This window comes from Myotis daubentonii, chromosome 8 (genome assembly GCF_963259705.1).
Source record: "Myotis daubentonii chromosome 8, mMyoDau2.1, whole genome shotgun sequence".
Classification (NCBI taxonomy): Eukaryota; Metazoa; Chordata; class Mammalia; order Chiroptera; family Vespertilionidae; genus Myotis; species Myotis daubentonii.
Genome location: NC_081847.1, coordinates 25,568,909 through 25,583,645, shown reverse-complemented (window position 1 = coordinate 25,583,645; position 14,737 = coordinate 25,568,909). Strand labels below are relative to the sequence as shown.

General features: G+C 40.7%; 2 protein-coding genes across 6 annotated transcripts in view; one reads left to right on the top strand and one right to left on the bottom strand.

The window, feature by feature from the left end:
• Positions 1–1,632: 1,632 nt before the first annotated feature.
• Positions 1,633–14,481, bottom strand: LOC132239356 (uncharacterized). 3 transcript variants are annotated; one of them, XM_059705555.1, is made up of 3 exons: positions 14,350–14,425; positions 5,951–6,014; positions 1,633–1,863 (listed from the first exon to the last, which is right to left on the bottom strand). In XM_059705555.1, exon 3 carries the CDS (start codon positions 1,840–1,842, stop codon positions 1,651–1,653), a length of 192 nt encoding a protein of 63 aa, XP_059561538.1. In that variant the 5' UTR covers positions 1,843–1,863; positions 5,951–6,014; positions 14,350–14,425; the 3' UTR covers positions 1,633–1,650. The 3 variants fall into 3 exon arrangements, with proteins under 3 accessions (XP_059561538.1, XP_059561539.1, XP_059561540.1); XM_059705556.1 differs by lacking the exon at positions 5,951–6,014 and having other exon boundaries at positions 14,350–14,481; XM_059705557.1 differs by lacking the exon at positions 5,951–6,014 and having other exon boundaries at positions 14,326–14,350.
• SLX4IP (SLX4 interacting protein) overlaps positions 13,807–14,737 on the top strand; it is a 199,334-nt gene continuing 198,403 nt past the window's right edge. For all 3 annotated transcript variants that reach the window (XM_059705554.1, XM_059705553.1, XM_059705552.1), the window contains exon 1: positions 13,807–14,169. The gene's annotated coding sequence lies outside the window, so the exon portion shown is untranslated. The remainder of the gene's footprint in view (positions 14,170–14,737) is intronic.

The window sequence follows — 14,737 nt, the reverse complement described above, 5'->3', positions numbered from 1 at the left end:
AGTTTTAATGTCCTACAACTAATCCTCCTCAAAACTTTGGTTAATTACAATAAGTACAAAAGCCAGAAAATGTGCTATATCATAGAGAAAAATAGGCTCTGATTTGCAATTCAATCTCAAAGGCTCTAAATGCTGTAAAATGTTTTTATATTCCAAGTGCACCAGTTTCCTTAACAAGACTGTAAGTAGTGTGCTGTGAGGCATAAAATCTGGACACTTTAAATAAAAATCTTAGGCCATGGGACCTTATCTGTTGAGGTTTAGTGCTTTGAAGGAAGGTTCGGCCAATTATTAGCTATTCTCAGGAATATGCTAACGATGCTAACAACTTGGACAGTATTTAGCATAAATAAAACTCATCGAAGTTCTGAGCACAGACCAAAAAGGTAATGTGAAGATGTGCAAAGAAGAGGTGAAGAGAATGAAAGAATATTAATGTGGAGTGTTAATTTGTTTACTACGCCTCCCAATTTAGTTAAAGGCGGTAACCATGGCAACTAGACCCAAATAAAGTAAAGACAATGATGGCCAGCTTTCTCCCTGTGATAAAGTTATAGTCATCTTTTTTATTACTGCATGAGAGGAAATAAAAAATCAATATTCATCTTATGCCAGGAACAGCTAAGGTACTTAAATATTTCAATGGTTAGTTTAGAGCAGGGGTCCTCAAACTACGGCCCGCGGGCCACATGCGGCCCGCCGAAAACATTTATCCGGCCCGCCGGGTGTTTTTGCCGCCGCTGAGTGCATAGGAATTTGTTCATAGTTTTTTTTTAAACTATTGTCCAGCCCTCCAACGGTCTGAGGGACAGTGAACTGGCCCCCTGTTTAAAAAGTTTGAGGACCCCTGGTTTAGAGTCTGTAATATCTGTGAAATAAATTTAAATGAAACCTTAGTGACTTCCATACATTAATTTGCATGTTACAACACACACACAGCACAAATCACAACAGAAATTTTGATCAATAAAACGATTTCTCCAGTAAAAATATTTTCAGTACATAATGGTGATATGTACTATAGAATTTCAGTGGAATGAAGTCAGCAGCTACATCTACAGTCTTGTGGTAGTGAGACCAGTAACCACAGCTTTTGGCTGTTAATATCTTTATAAAATGGAAAGAAATCATTGAAAGTGTTGTTGACTCTCAAAAGAACAAGTTATTTTGAAGGAAAAACATTAGATACTAAGGAATGAATACAATTAGTTTTGTCTTGGGAAAAAACAAAATAATAATAATAATAATAATAATGAAAAAAACCTTTTACAAGTTATAGATTTCTATGTTCTGGTTGGATTTATGGCAAGAAGACAACTGCTCTTTTGAACATATTCATGATCCTGTTGACACTGCTAGGGAAAAGGTCAGGACAAGTACTGGACTGGCTGCACTTTCTCTTTTCATCTAAATGAATCTGCCAGGTAAGTGTTGAAAGTCTCTGTGGGAGAAACTTTTCTAGAAGCAACTGTAGAATAATATTTTGCCCCTGGATAATAAAATCAACAGATAACTTACCAACATAGGCTCTTTTTGAGAGAACTCTAGAGTTTTTAAACAATAATGTTGCCCATTGTTGGAACACACCATTGGTTGGAACATAATATTCAGTTACAGATTAAATCGACTTACCTGAAGAATGCAACCTTGTTATTTCTTTTGGACGTGGTCCTTTGGAGGACTTGCAAGTGCCAGACTATCTGGCACAGGAAGGTTGTCCTTGTTAGGTACCTGGAATATAGGGCTGCTTTTGATTTTGTGCCACCCCAAATGTATGAGCCCAACTAAAGGCACCATAACAATCAGAACTTTGTAGTCTCTCCAGAAGCTCTGAACGCTCATAGTACTTCAGCATCAGTGAACCTAAGGGACAAACAAAAACAATCCTTCAAATGGCATCTATAAACCACCACAAGCAGAATATTGCATTCTAATAAAAGCTGACAATTAAATGCTTTTCGTTACAATATACTGCGATGTTAATTAACTTTTGAGATATGTTATAAACCTAAAAAGATAGCAGGGAATTAGGTTTGGGAAGCTTAAAAAGCATTACTAAACTTTTAGTCAACAATTGTAAAGGAGCATCATTACCTGTTGGAAAAGTTATATGAATCTTTTGAGTCATTCATGCATGGATTAATTTTCTTTATATAATTTCCTTACGCATGCAATAAAAGTTTAGGTTCTGCATTCTGACAGGATGTAAGTGATGGTGTTTCAACTGAGACGGGGATAGTCATTCGTGGATTCCAACTGTAGCCAAAAAAATTATGGCTTGCACTCTATGAATTAGGATGAATTAATACCATTTCCACATTTACATGCAGAACCACTGCATTTTAGATTGTTTACCTTTATTACTAATAACTCTACCCTACAGGGGTTACTGTTAACTTAGTTTACAGGAAGAAACTGGGGTTAGTAAATTGCTTGGAGTTACAAAGCTTGTTAGTATTTAAAACAGACTTTTTCCTGCCTTCCTTTGATTTGGAGCGTGGCATGAGGCCCAGTAGTCTGTTTCTGATAATCTGTTGGGTTTGGCAACTTGAGTCTACTAGACAACCTCGAAAGACTCCTTATACCGCTCTGTTTCAGAGACAGTCATTAGGCTTTAGCGATTAGCTTAGAAACTTGAGATGATGTGAAGGGACTCACTTTCTAGTTCTTTTCTAAGCACAGAACAATAAGGATTGCTTCATCATCTATGGGATATATCAAGAATTAGGTTCAATTGCATGTATATAAATTTCAGTATCATGAAGTCTCTTATAGTACTTTTGTTTGAATGCCATTAGAAAAATGTCTGAACACAATTTTTACTTATTCCCTTTAGTCCAGATTATAAAATATAACACCAATGAGCTAAATATCTGAACTATCTTTGTGTTCTGTGCACATATATTAAAAATAAATAGAAAACTTAGGAGTTAATGTCTATGTACATATTTATTTCCACCATTAGAAACCATTTCTCCCCAAGGTCCAAATTCACATTTTATAAGGACTTTGTTGCTAAACTTAAACTATTAGATGGAGAAAACATGGCCTACTTTGTAACTGAAAGTATTGTATGGCCTTTTCCTTTCTAAAAATATATTTTTATTTATTTTGGGGAGAGAAAGAGAGAGAGAGAGAGAGAGAAACATCAATGATGAGAGAGAATTATTGATCAGCTGCCTCCTCCCTGCTCCACACTGGGGATCATGCCTGGGGACCAGGAATTGAACTGTGACCTCCTGGTTCATAGGTTGACACTCAACCACTGAACCACGTTGGCTGGATTATCCTTTTTCTTTTCTAAACTACTTTGGTATCCTCCACACTTTGTGTGACATTTAGAGACCATACCTTTTTTTAATATATTTTATTGATTTTCTACAGAGAGGAAGGGAGAGGGATAGAGAGCTAGAAACATCGATGTGAGAGAAACATCGATCAGCTGCCTCCTAAACACCCCCAACTGGGGATGTGCCCGCAACCAAGGTACATGCCCTTGACCGGAATCAAACCTGGGACCCTGCAGTCCACAGGCCGACGCTCTATCCACTGAGCCAAACCAGTCAGGGCTAGAGACCATACCTTTCATTAACATGCTTATGTCCTATTTTTGGAGAAAGTCAATCATAACTATGTCATGATTACATTTCATTGAAACTCACCATGTAAAAGCCTTTGGAGCTGTTTGAGGATAAATAATACAATTGGGGGAGGCACTGGGTGATTTGCAACAATGAGGGGAGAAGTATTCTAAGGGTTACTTCCTAGAGGAAAGGAAGGGCAGACAGGTGCTGCACCAAAGTCAACTGGCTTATGTAGAATGACATGTGGCATTTTTGTCCACAAAATACCTTGAATTAAAGATTTAGAAGATATTGTCATTCTTATCTAGTCTCCTCAATACCTAAGGTGACTTTAACATGTCACTCTCAACATGACACTATTGAGTCACAGTACTTGTAATAGATAGCATTTCTGCGATTCACCATTTACTTTTCCATGATCACTAACATACTATTAGTCAGCTTTATCTGGAATTATAAACTTTCAGGAAATAGCTTATAGAAAAGAGTGAGTTGGTTAAAAGGCTATAATAATGAAGTTGGGATAACTCAATAACTAAAATCCAGAACAAATTAGACAGCAATGTCTGGGAAAGTACTATTCTCTCCATGTAAATCCCAGTAATGTAATGTACTCTGAACCTTCCTGGAGAAGAGTCTCAAATTATTTTCCTGTGCTTAATGAATCTTTGGGTCATCCATGGGTTAAGGACAAAGGAGGCATTCCATTTTATTTATATTGTGTTTACGAGTTTATTCTTCTTATTCATTAGAATAACTTAATGATCTATACCTCTTTTTTAGGATTTAAGTTTAGTAAAGCCTGGGCATCAGTACTTATTTTTGTTGAAAACTCATTATTTGCCAAATATCACTAAGGCCCAGTAACAGCACTTTCTGGTTAATAAATGATGGACTGATTTAATGATTAATTACTTAAATGCATACTCAACACCTACATGCCACTATTTCCTCAAACTCTCCATATCTCACATATTTATTTGGCTACTGGGGATGAGAGAGCTGGTAATTATTTTCTGACAATTATTCTGTTATTTTGAGAGTCTTGGAAAATGATTAGGATCAGGATGATAAGGTTTACTTTACAAAGTACTTTTAGGGTCTTCATACCAAAGCAGCCCATCTCCACCAAGCAAGATGGAACTAGCACTCTTAAATAAGACAGTAGCCTTAATTTATTTTGTTTTCTTCACTTAATAGCTTTCCAGTACATTACATGTATTCTATTGCTTAAATAACCAACTTCCCAGGGCTGGACACAATAGACTTGACTAAATAAGGCACTGTTAGCTTTAAGAAAAAGACAATAAAGGTTTGAAATCTGACATTTAATGCAGTCAGTGAGATAATATGTTCCTTGTTTTAGTCATATCCTCTTACGGAGTTTTTAAGTACATTTTGGGGATACAATTTTGATTTAACTCCTTTTTACTTTTAAATTCTTCTGTGAGATTTTTCAAAATGAACATTAGCATCACTGCCCCTTTCTAATGAATATAATACAGACTTACTTTTTAAAGTTAGAAAATATAGGAATAGGAAAAGAAAGCTAAACAAATCTATAATCTTTTTGGTTTTAACAAAAATATATTATACACGCTGTTTTGTAATCTTTTCTACCCCCAAGAACATAAATCTTCATTATGATTTTTAACAGCTGTAAGCTTTTGATTGTATGGAGATATCCTAATTTGACAGGTCACTGATTGATAGACATTTGAGATTTTTTTTCAACGTTTTATTGCTAAATATGTTATGGCAGTAATTATTCGTGTAAATACTCTGGAGCCCAGGGTCACAGACTCTATAAGTTGCTTCTCAGGATAATATAAGAACCAACTAGATTTTTTAACAACTCATTTTTCAAATAAACTTATAATTTACTTTTAAAATTCTGACTTTTGCAAAGTTTTATGGTGCAGAGCATCAAAGAAACTGGAAAATCCAATGTGGGAATGGAAAATTAAGGTAAGGTATCCCCCCTCCTCCCAAAATGTATATACACTTTAGTAGCTGGTAGCTCAGTTTTGAAAATGAAATGTATTTTAATAAACAATGCCTTAATAATTATTCAAAGTGTGTGTATACATTTTTTGGGGACACCCTATAAAATTTATCTTGAGATTGTCTTTCCCTCAAAACACTTAGCAAGTCATTCCAAGTGATATGGAACTATTTTATGGGCACCAGAGATTCCTGAGTCTAAAACAAACATTTCTCAAGAATGTGCTCAATATGATCAGGTTTGATGAGCAATGACGGGTTAGTCCCTAACGTAAGTTAGTGCTTGTTGTTTATTCATTGAGCTTTTCTTGGAGTAAAGCAGCAACAGAATTGGCAGCAGGAAGATAATTTTTCCTTCTTACCCTCCTGTAGTGTATCTGCCACTCTCCTTTCCTTATCTTTCCTGAATCTTCTTTCAACACACTCCTAAACAAACAAATAAGAACAGAAGGTATGGGACTCTTTAAGGAAGTTGGAGAGCACCAAAACAAATGAAATTAGGGAATTTTAGATAAGTAAAATAGAAAAATATTTACGGTTTTATACATTGAAATGCCCTTTGTTAAGTTTAGAAAATGTTAGAGGCAATCTTAACACAGATTATGCTTATACTCTTCTTTAAAAAAATATACCTTGCATTAAAGTTTTCAATATTTTTTATTTTGTTTCCCTAGCAATTATATGAAGACTACTTTAGAAATGAGGAAACACTAAATGATTGATTGCAAGATAAATGTCAGTTAATTGTGGCACTCAACTTAGATTTCAGAGTCCTAAAGGTTTTAGCTGATATTCTATTAGGCAACTTTCAAAAGTTAAGAATCAGCGTCAGGCAACTTTCAAAAGTTAAGAATCAGCGTCTCAGCTTTGGCAATAAGAGTCAATCAGAATTTCCAGTGCCTGATGATGGAGGAGAAGAAAATTCTAAGTGCATGGTGCTAACTTGTGTCACTGAGGTCTACTCTCCAGTGCATTGAGCCTGGCTTGTTCTTCTGACTCTTATGTCCGATATATGAGAGGTTAGCGGCAATCTCTTGCCACTTTGTCCAAAATGAGAGGGCAAGAGTCTATTATCCCCCAAACATACGCCTAGGACTTACTAATAGTTGCGATTGGCTGGACTAATTCAGTTCAGTTTTCTTTAGCTTAATTCTTAGTTCTGAATAGCACCAGATTAATGAACAGAATGGGGAGAAGCTTATTATATCTCCTCATTAAAAATACTGTGATATGAACATATTAAAGGCCAAGAAAGGAAAACACTGAGACATATGCTTCTGACCACGAATACTCTCTAAAGCAGGGGTGGGCAAACTTTTTGACTCGAGGGCCACAATGGGTTCTTAAACGGGCCGGAACAAAAGCATGGATGGAGTGCTTATGTGAACTAATATAAACTCAAAGTAAACATCATTACATAAAAGGCTACGGTCTTTTTTTTTTTAGTTTTATTCATTTCAAATGGGCCATAGTTTGCCCACGGCTGCTCTAAAGGCATTACTGTGTCTACAATGGCAACTTTCCCGCATCCTAATTTGTATCACAGAGATTATTGTCTCCTCAATTTCTACCACTAAGGCCTCTGACAGGCTTTCGTCAACTTGTTACATTCCAAGCTAAATAAAGGTTGTTTTTTGTTGTTGTTGTTTGTTTGTTTGTTGGTGATAGCACTGCACAGTAAGGTGAAAGGAAAAAGGCAATTAAGCTTCCTAGAAATTCCTGAACAGCCTGGCCTTAACTATCAGATTACTCTTTCTATGTAGCATTATGTCAAGTAAAACCACCACGTGTTGCTATTAGCATTACTAAATTACGTTTACAACAACCTGGATGCAGGAAATACACTGTAAAAGGGTCCGTTTGCCTGCAAAAGGGTTTGCTGGGCGCCACCTGCTGGTCTTTTGGACACATTGTCAGATTCTTTTTTATGTCTTCATTGCTGCTCTGCTTCAAGTACTTGAAAAAATAATTATTTTTAAAAACTTCCACCCAATGTACTTTAATCATGAAGAAAACACCAGACAGACTGTTAATTAACCCAGCTCCTGTGCTTGTGATATCTGATGAGGTTTACTGAAATTGTATGTCTTTCTTTTACAACGACAATGTGTAAACACTTTAGGTATTTGTGAATTCTTCATTCCTGAATTTCAAACGATGATGCTAAAAATAGTTCTCTTTATCCTCAATTTTTTTTGTGTGTATGTGTGTACACATTAGAAAGGACTGCATATTGTCTCATGTTTATTCAACTGACATGCTAGAAAACAAGTTTCCTTCCCTCCCCCTAACTACACATCACCAAAAAGAACAGTTTTGCTGAACTTTTCTGGTCTTCTACAAACACACACACCAAAAACATTACTGTCAACTCCTGATGAACTAAATGGATCATACCTGAGTTCTGAAGTTTACATTCAGTAAAATCCAACCACCGCCCCCACCCCACAATTCATGGTCAACTTGACCTACACTCAGTAGCTGGGCTGTTGATAGCACAGCCTAGTCAGAAGTGGGTCAGGAATAGTCACAGAGTACAGTATAGGTCAAAACAGTTATGCATAAGTATTTTATGGTATCCACTACCCCCTCCTCCATTACCGTGTAATCAATGTATTTAAAACAATATACTGATAGCATCATGAGTTTTATATGGGAGCTTTACTAATAGTTGGCAATCCAAAATGTGAACAAAGAGCAAATGATTAGCAACTAATGAGGAAGAAAAAAAGTTGACTGGCAGCCCGTGGCTTATCAAAAAGGTTGAAGTGTGCTTTATAGAGTTTTTAGAGTTTATAAAGTTTATAGCGTTGCATGAAAATCTTTATATCCCTTCACTGTTTTTATACGTAGCTGCTATTGGATGCTGGGGTTGGTGGGGGCAAAGAGAGTGGGTATCGTGCAGATTCCAGACTGTTCCAGATTAAATATGCAGTTGACTGGGCCCATAATGCTACAGCAGGGACCCTATGTATCCCTGGCCAGCTCTGACTCTCTAAAGGGCTGATTTCTATATTCGTTATTTTTGAGATTTCTATTGTACTCTCCACCTTTGTTTCTGCAGATAACCAACCTATCAGCCGCCAGAGGAAATTGTGGCTACTAGGTATCAGCACCCTCAACTTCATGTCCCTGCATGTAAAAACCTATCCATCTCCGCTCTCATCTTAACTTCCTTCCTCGCTGTGTCAGAGGAAGAACCTGTTACTCTACCTATGCTCCGATCGGTGCCACTTTCTACTCTGTCTACAGATTTTAACTCCTCCATCCTGTCTTGTTGCCCTCACCTCCCACTGGTAATGGACCTTCCTCCTCTGCAAAACTTGACCATTTTTCTCCACTGAAAAGAACCAAGCACAAATTCCCTAAAGCAGCTGCCTTTTATCAGTCTCCCTTCCAGCTATTACAGACTCTGATTCCTTTCAAATAATGCATCTTTTCCCAGAGTCACTTCCTATGTCTATCTTCAAACCCAAGTTATCTGCTTTCATTTCATTCTCCATGGAAATTCCTGACTGTAAAGATCACCAATCTCTCGCCTTATTTGATCTAAGCATTTTGATGTGTTCTCGAAGTACTTGAGAGTCTTCTGTTCTGTTTCAGTCTCCTTTAACGGCCCCTTGGTTTCCATCTACTTATTCACCCTTATTAAAGATCCGTCCTTGGTAGTCTTGTCCCTGTGTTCTGGTTTCCTGGGTAGTCTCATTCACACCCAAAGCTTCCACTATAACACATCCACTAATGACTCCTGCATCTTCAGCTCCAGCTTATAGATTCTCATCTCCAACTGCTACTGTTCACCTTTACCTAACTGTGCCAACAGTCTAAACTCATCTTATGTAAAAATGAATCTCTTGCCCTGACTGGTTTGGCTCAGTGGATAGAGCGTCGGCCTGTGGACTGAAGGGTCCCGGGTTTGATCCTGGTCAGGGGCATGTGCCTTGGATGTGGGCGCGTCCCCAGTGGAGGCAGGAAGCAGCTGGTCGATGTTTCTCTCTCATCGATGTTTCTAGCTCTCTATCCCTTTCCCTTCCTCTCTCTGAAAAACCAATAGAATATATTAAAAAAAAAAATGAATCTCTTTTTCTTTCCAAACTGCTGTTTAATCTGCATTTTCTGTTTTTTGTTTTTGTGTGTGTGTGTTTAAGGCATTACCTACCAGGCCATTCAGTTCAGAAATCTGGATAAAGTGAACTCTACCCTTTCCTTATACTGCTCATCCAGTCGGTCACACAGTCCTGTCACTTGACAGGGCATTTCTTTTATGTAATTTCTCCCCACAGCCACAGTCCTCATTAGCTCAGTCCCATGGTTCTCAAAATGTGGTCCCCTCACCAGTAGCAGTAGCATCAGCAGTAATTTAATTAGAAATACAAATTCTTGCCAAAACCGGTTTGGCTCAGTGGATAGAGCGTCGGCCTGCGGACTGAAAGGTCCCAGGTTCGATTCCGGTCAGGGGCATGTGCCTTGGTTGCAGGCATGTCCCCAGTGGGAGATGTGCAGGAGGCACCTGATTGATGTTTCTCTCTCATCGATGTTTCTGACTATCTATCTCTCTCCCTTCCTCTCTGTAAAAAATCAATAAAATATATTTAAAAAAAAAAAAAGAAAGAAATACAAATTCTTGGGCTGCCCCTGACCTACTGAATCAGGAACTGTAGGGTGGGGTCCAGTAATCTGTGTTTTAACCAATTCTCTAAGTAATTCTAAAGCTGAAGTTTGAGAACCATTGCTTTAGTCTACTCCCCACTAATCCACTCTCCACACTATTAACATGGCTATCTTGCAAAAAAAAAACCAAAAAACCAAACAAATGTGATTGTGTTTCTGCTTTGCTTAAAGGTCCTCAGTGACATTTCTGACTAGAAAGTGTACTCTAAATTTCTTAGTACAGCATAAAACACCCATCAGGATCTAGTTCCTGCATACCAGCATCAGAAGGTAAGGCGCTACCAAACATTTTATTAAGAATGCATTGCCCTGCCCAGGCTGGTTTGGCTCAGTGGACAGAGTGTCGGCCTGAGGACTGAAGGGTCCAGGTTCAATACGTCAAGGGCACATGCCCAGGTTGAGGGCTTGGTCCCAGTGGAAGTTATGTGGGAGACAGCCGATCAGTGATTCTCTCTGTCATTGATGTTTCTCTCTCCCCCTCTCCCTTCCTCTCTGAAATCAATAAAAACATATTTAAAAAATAAGCTCCGAGGATCAGAAGATTAAAAAAAAAGAAAAGAACGTATTGTCCTGTAGTGGTTAAAATGAGCTGTGGAATCCTGCTGCCCGGGCTTTCAACCTCTACTTTACCACTCTACACCTGGCTGAGTGGCCGTGGATGAGTCCACTTAACCTCACGATGCCTCAGTCCCATCATCTGTAAAATGAGAACAATGATTTCCTAATCATGAGGTTGTTGTGCAGTTAGCACAATATGTGGGACTTAGTCTGAACTCAGTGATTGTTATCTATTATTATTTTAATTATTTAAAAAATATTACTGGGGTGAACCAGGAGTGTAGCAACAACAGGAGAGGACTGAAATGGCTAAGGGAAGTGGTCCCCATGAAGGAGGTCCACTTCTCTGCGCAGTTTCACTGAGTCTAGATGTCAATAAAAATACCCAGACTCTCAAGAGAGAGGTTCCGAGGTCTTTGAGGCTCTTTTGATTAGAGTGAGGTGGATCTATAATCAGACTCCACAATGTTATAGGAAAGAAAAGACACACACGCTTCTAAAGTGAGCCAGGAAAGCTAATTGTGAAGGAAACAGGAAAACTCAAGGACACAGCAAAGATGGTGAATAATTTCATATTTGTTTCTCTGATAAACCTTGATAAAGTTAAAGCTGCCTACTGATTAAATATGAGAGTCCTGGTGTGATGAAGCTTTGAGTAATGATGGGAATCAGGTTCCAACCTCCATCACAAATTAGTTATGATCTTGGGCAAATAACTTCTTTACTGCCTCAATTTTATAATCTGTAATAGAGGGCTACACAATGAAGACTACTACATATATACTTGTGTATTTATTGGTACTGTGTCTATTATGTGTGAAGTATTAAATACATGGCAGCTATTATTATTATTGGAAGTATATTTGTGCTGTCTAGAAGAAAAAAATACTATGTAGATTAAAAGTCTTTACCAAAGTGACTAACTTTTGAAAACTCTACTTCTCATCTTCTCTATCTTCCTCTGAATTAGTCCCAATCCATTTTTACCTACTCCATCTTTAGGTACAGCAGGGAGTCAATATCTATAAAAAGTGGTAACTGCCACCCACTATAACAGAAGGTAGCAGTCACTTGTTTCTCTGCTATATTCTCAGTGCAGAGCGGGAAGTCGAGTCTTGTTCCCTTTATTCTACACAAGGTGGCTCATTCTGGTACTTTGGCTGTTTGTTCAGATGTTACCTACTCAGCCCTGGACAGTTTGGTTCAGGAGTTAGAGCACTGGTCCACAGATCAAAGGGTCACAGGTTCAATACCTGGTCAAGGGCATGTACCCCAACCCTGGTAGGAACATGTGTGGGAGGCAATCAATGTTTCTCTCTCTCCCCCTCCCCCTCCCCCTCCCCCCCTCCCACTCTTTCTAGAAATCAATGAATATGCTTGGGTGAGGATTTTTTCAAAAAAAGAGATCCCAGATGTAACCTACTCAGAGAACCTTTCTCTGGGCTCCGATCTAAAGCTTTTCCCTCCCCCACCCCGATACTCTCAAGCACATCTCATTGTTACCTTCAAAGCTCTGCCCTTGTGGTGAATGCTGATGTGCCACCCTGATAGCCCTTAGGAAAGACACTTCCCCAGCTCCTTGGAGTGCCCTCAGTGGTTAGTCCTCCTCCAGGACTGACTAGGCTAAAGAGACCTGAAGCTATGCCCCCTTCCCAGGGCAATGGCTATCCAATCAGGGGTAGAAAGCCTTGGCCCAGCAGTTCTCAACCTGTGGGTCGCGACTCCTTTGGGGGTCGAATGACCCTTTCGCAGGGGTCGCCTAATACCATCGGAAAACACATATATAATTACATATTGTTTTTGTGATTAATCACTATGCTTTAATTACGTTCAATTTGTAACAATGCAATTGGGGGTCACCACAACATGAGGAACTGTATTAAAGGGTCGCGGCATTAGGAAGGTTGAGAGCCACTGTCTTAGCCCTTCCCTCCAACCTGGGACAACTTTGAAGGCCAAACCCAGCACCAGTGCTCCTGAGACAGGCCTTCCTGGGGACTGCACTGTAGCTCACCTTTCCCATCCACCCCATCCTGCTTGCTTTCTTCCTAGTGATCCAAGAGCCCTTCCTAAGAAACGTCCTGCCCTCAAGTCTCCGGAGAGCCTGCTTCCTCGTAACCCAGTGGTTCTCAACCTTCTGGTGACCCAACCATAAAATTATTTTCGTTGCTACTTCATAACTGTAATGTTGCTACTGTTATGAATCGTCATGTAAATATCTGATATGCAGGATGGTCTTAGGCGACCCCTTGTGAAAGGGTCGTGATAACCCAACCTAGGAGAACCTGGAAATATCGCCTTCACTTATCAATGGGCTTGTTTACCTTATGGTTTCTTTTCCCATGGCTAGAATATAAGCTCCACGTGGTCAGGGACCATGCCTGTTTTGGTCACTGCTGTATCTGCTAACTCAGGGTTGGTAAGTATAAAGCATATACTTACATAACTGGTAAGTATATGTAAATTACATAGTGTACGTATATATTACACAATCTATATATACAGGGTGTCCCCCAAAAATGTATACACACTTTAACAGTGAGAGTTCAACTCTGAAAGTGAAATGCATTTTTTTAAAAAAATATATAGTTCTTTATTGATTTCAGAGAGGAAGGGAGGAGAGAGAGAAACATCAATGATGAGAATCACTGATCAGCAGCCTCCTGCACGCCCCCTATTGGGGATCAAACCCGCAACCCAGGCATGTGCCCTTGGCTGGAATCGAACCTGGGACCCTTCAGCCGGCAGGCAGATGCTCTCTCTATCCATTGAGCCAAGCCGGCTAGGGCGTGAAATGCATTTTAATAAACACTGCCTTTATCATTACTCAAAGTGTGTGTATAATTTTGGGGGCACCCTGTCTTACAGATAAACGGCCGACGTTAATGAATGAATGGAACTGCCCCTGTTGAGAGCCTCTGGAAGCAGTCACAGGATTCCGGGCGCGGTCCCCCGGGAGGGAGAGAGGAGCCCGACCTCGGGCGGGCTTCCCATCCCCGTAACCTCAGAGCGCCGTGAGCCCGGCTGCGGCTCGCACACGGTGGCCCCACCGCGCTCGCTGCGCACGGCTCTGATGTCCACGTCCACCTCCCGGCGGGCACCGGCACACGGCGCCGTGCCAGCGACAGAGGAGGGGCCGCCGGGTCCCAGGGTCCGGCGAGCAGGTGGCGGCGCAGGTGCGATGGGTGCTCCCACCGGAACGCCTTCTCCGTGGAGCTCACGGCGCGGCCATGCAGATGGGAGGCCGAGGCGGCTGTACACCGGGCCCTCTCCCAGGACACGGGGACGCGCCTCCCGTCCACATCCCTGGCCCCGACGAGTATGACATGTACTGCCTCTCGCCTTTTTAAAGGTGGGTCTGGAGCTTTCCGAGGAGTCGGCTCCCTCTTTATCCCCGCCCCCAAATATCCTTCCGGGAGGTCACCGGTGACCTTTCGGAGAGTGGGGGGGAGGCACCTAGCAGCCACCCGCCCCTCTCTTCCGCCGGGTAGAAAGCTGGCTTTTCCACCTGAGATTCCAGCGCGGCTCTCACCTGCCCACCAGCCGCCGCGCCTCGCTAGGCCGCCGCCACCAGCGGGCCCCAGAGGCCGGGCCTCACACGGAAGCAGCCACCGGTCCAAGCCACTCGCGCCTCGAGACGGAGCATGCGCAGCTCTGCGACTACCCCGGGCCCGCCTCGGATTCCTCTCTCCGGGTTTTAGTGAAGTTCTCAGCCAAGAAAGCCTTGGCCTTGGCCGGAAAGAATGAGGGGCGGGTTTATTAGCTTCACTCTCAAGGGGCGGGGCTTATTCAGCATCAATCCCAGCAAGTTGGTGAAATTGAAAAATTTAAATATCGCATCAAATTGGCGCAGTACCTTCTTTATGGCGTGTGGTTAAGAAGCACTTAATGAATAAACAAAGTAGCTAACGGTTCTCAGT

What these genes read in the sequence shown, in the direction of transcription:
- LOC132239356 (XM_059705556.1), bottom strand. Translation starts at nt 1,842, where the DNA reads ATGAGCGTTCAGAGCTTCTGGAGAGACTACAAAGTTCTGATTGTTATG.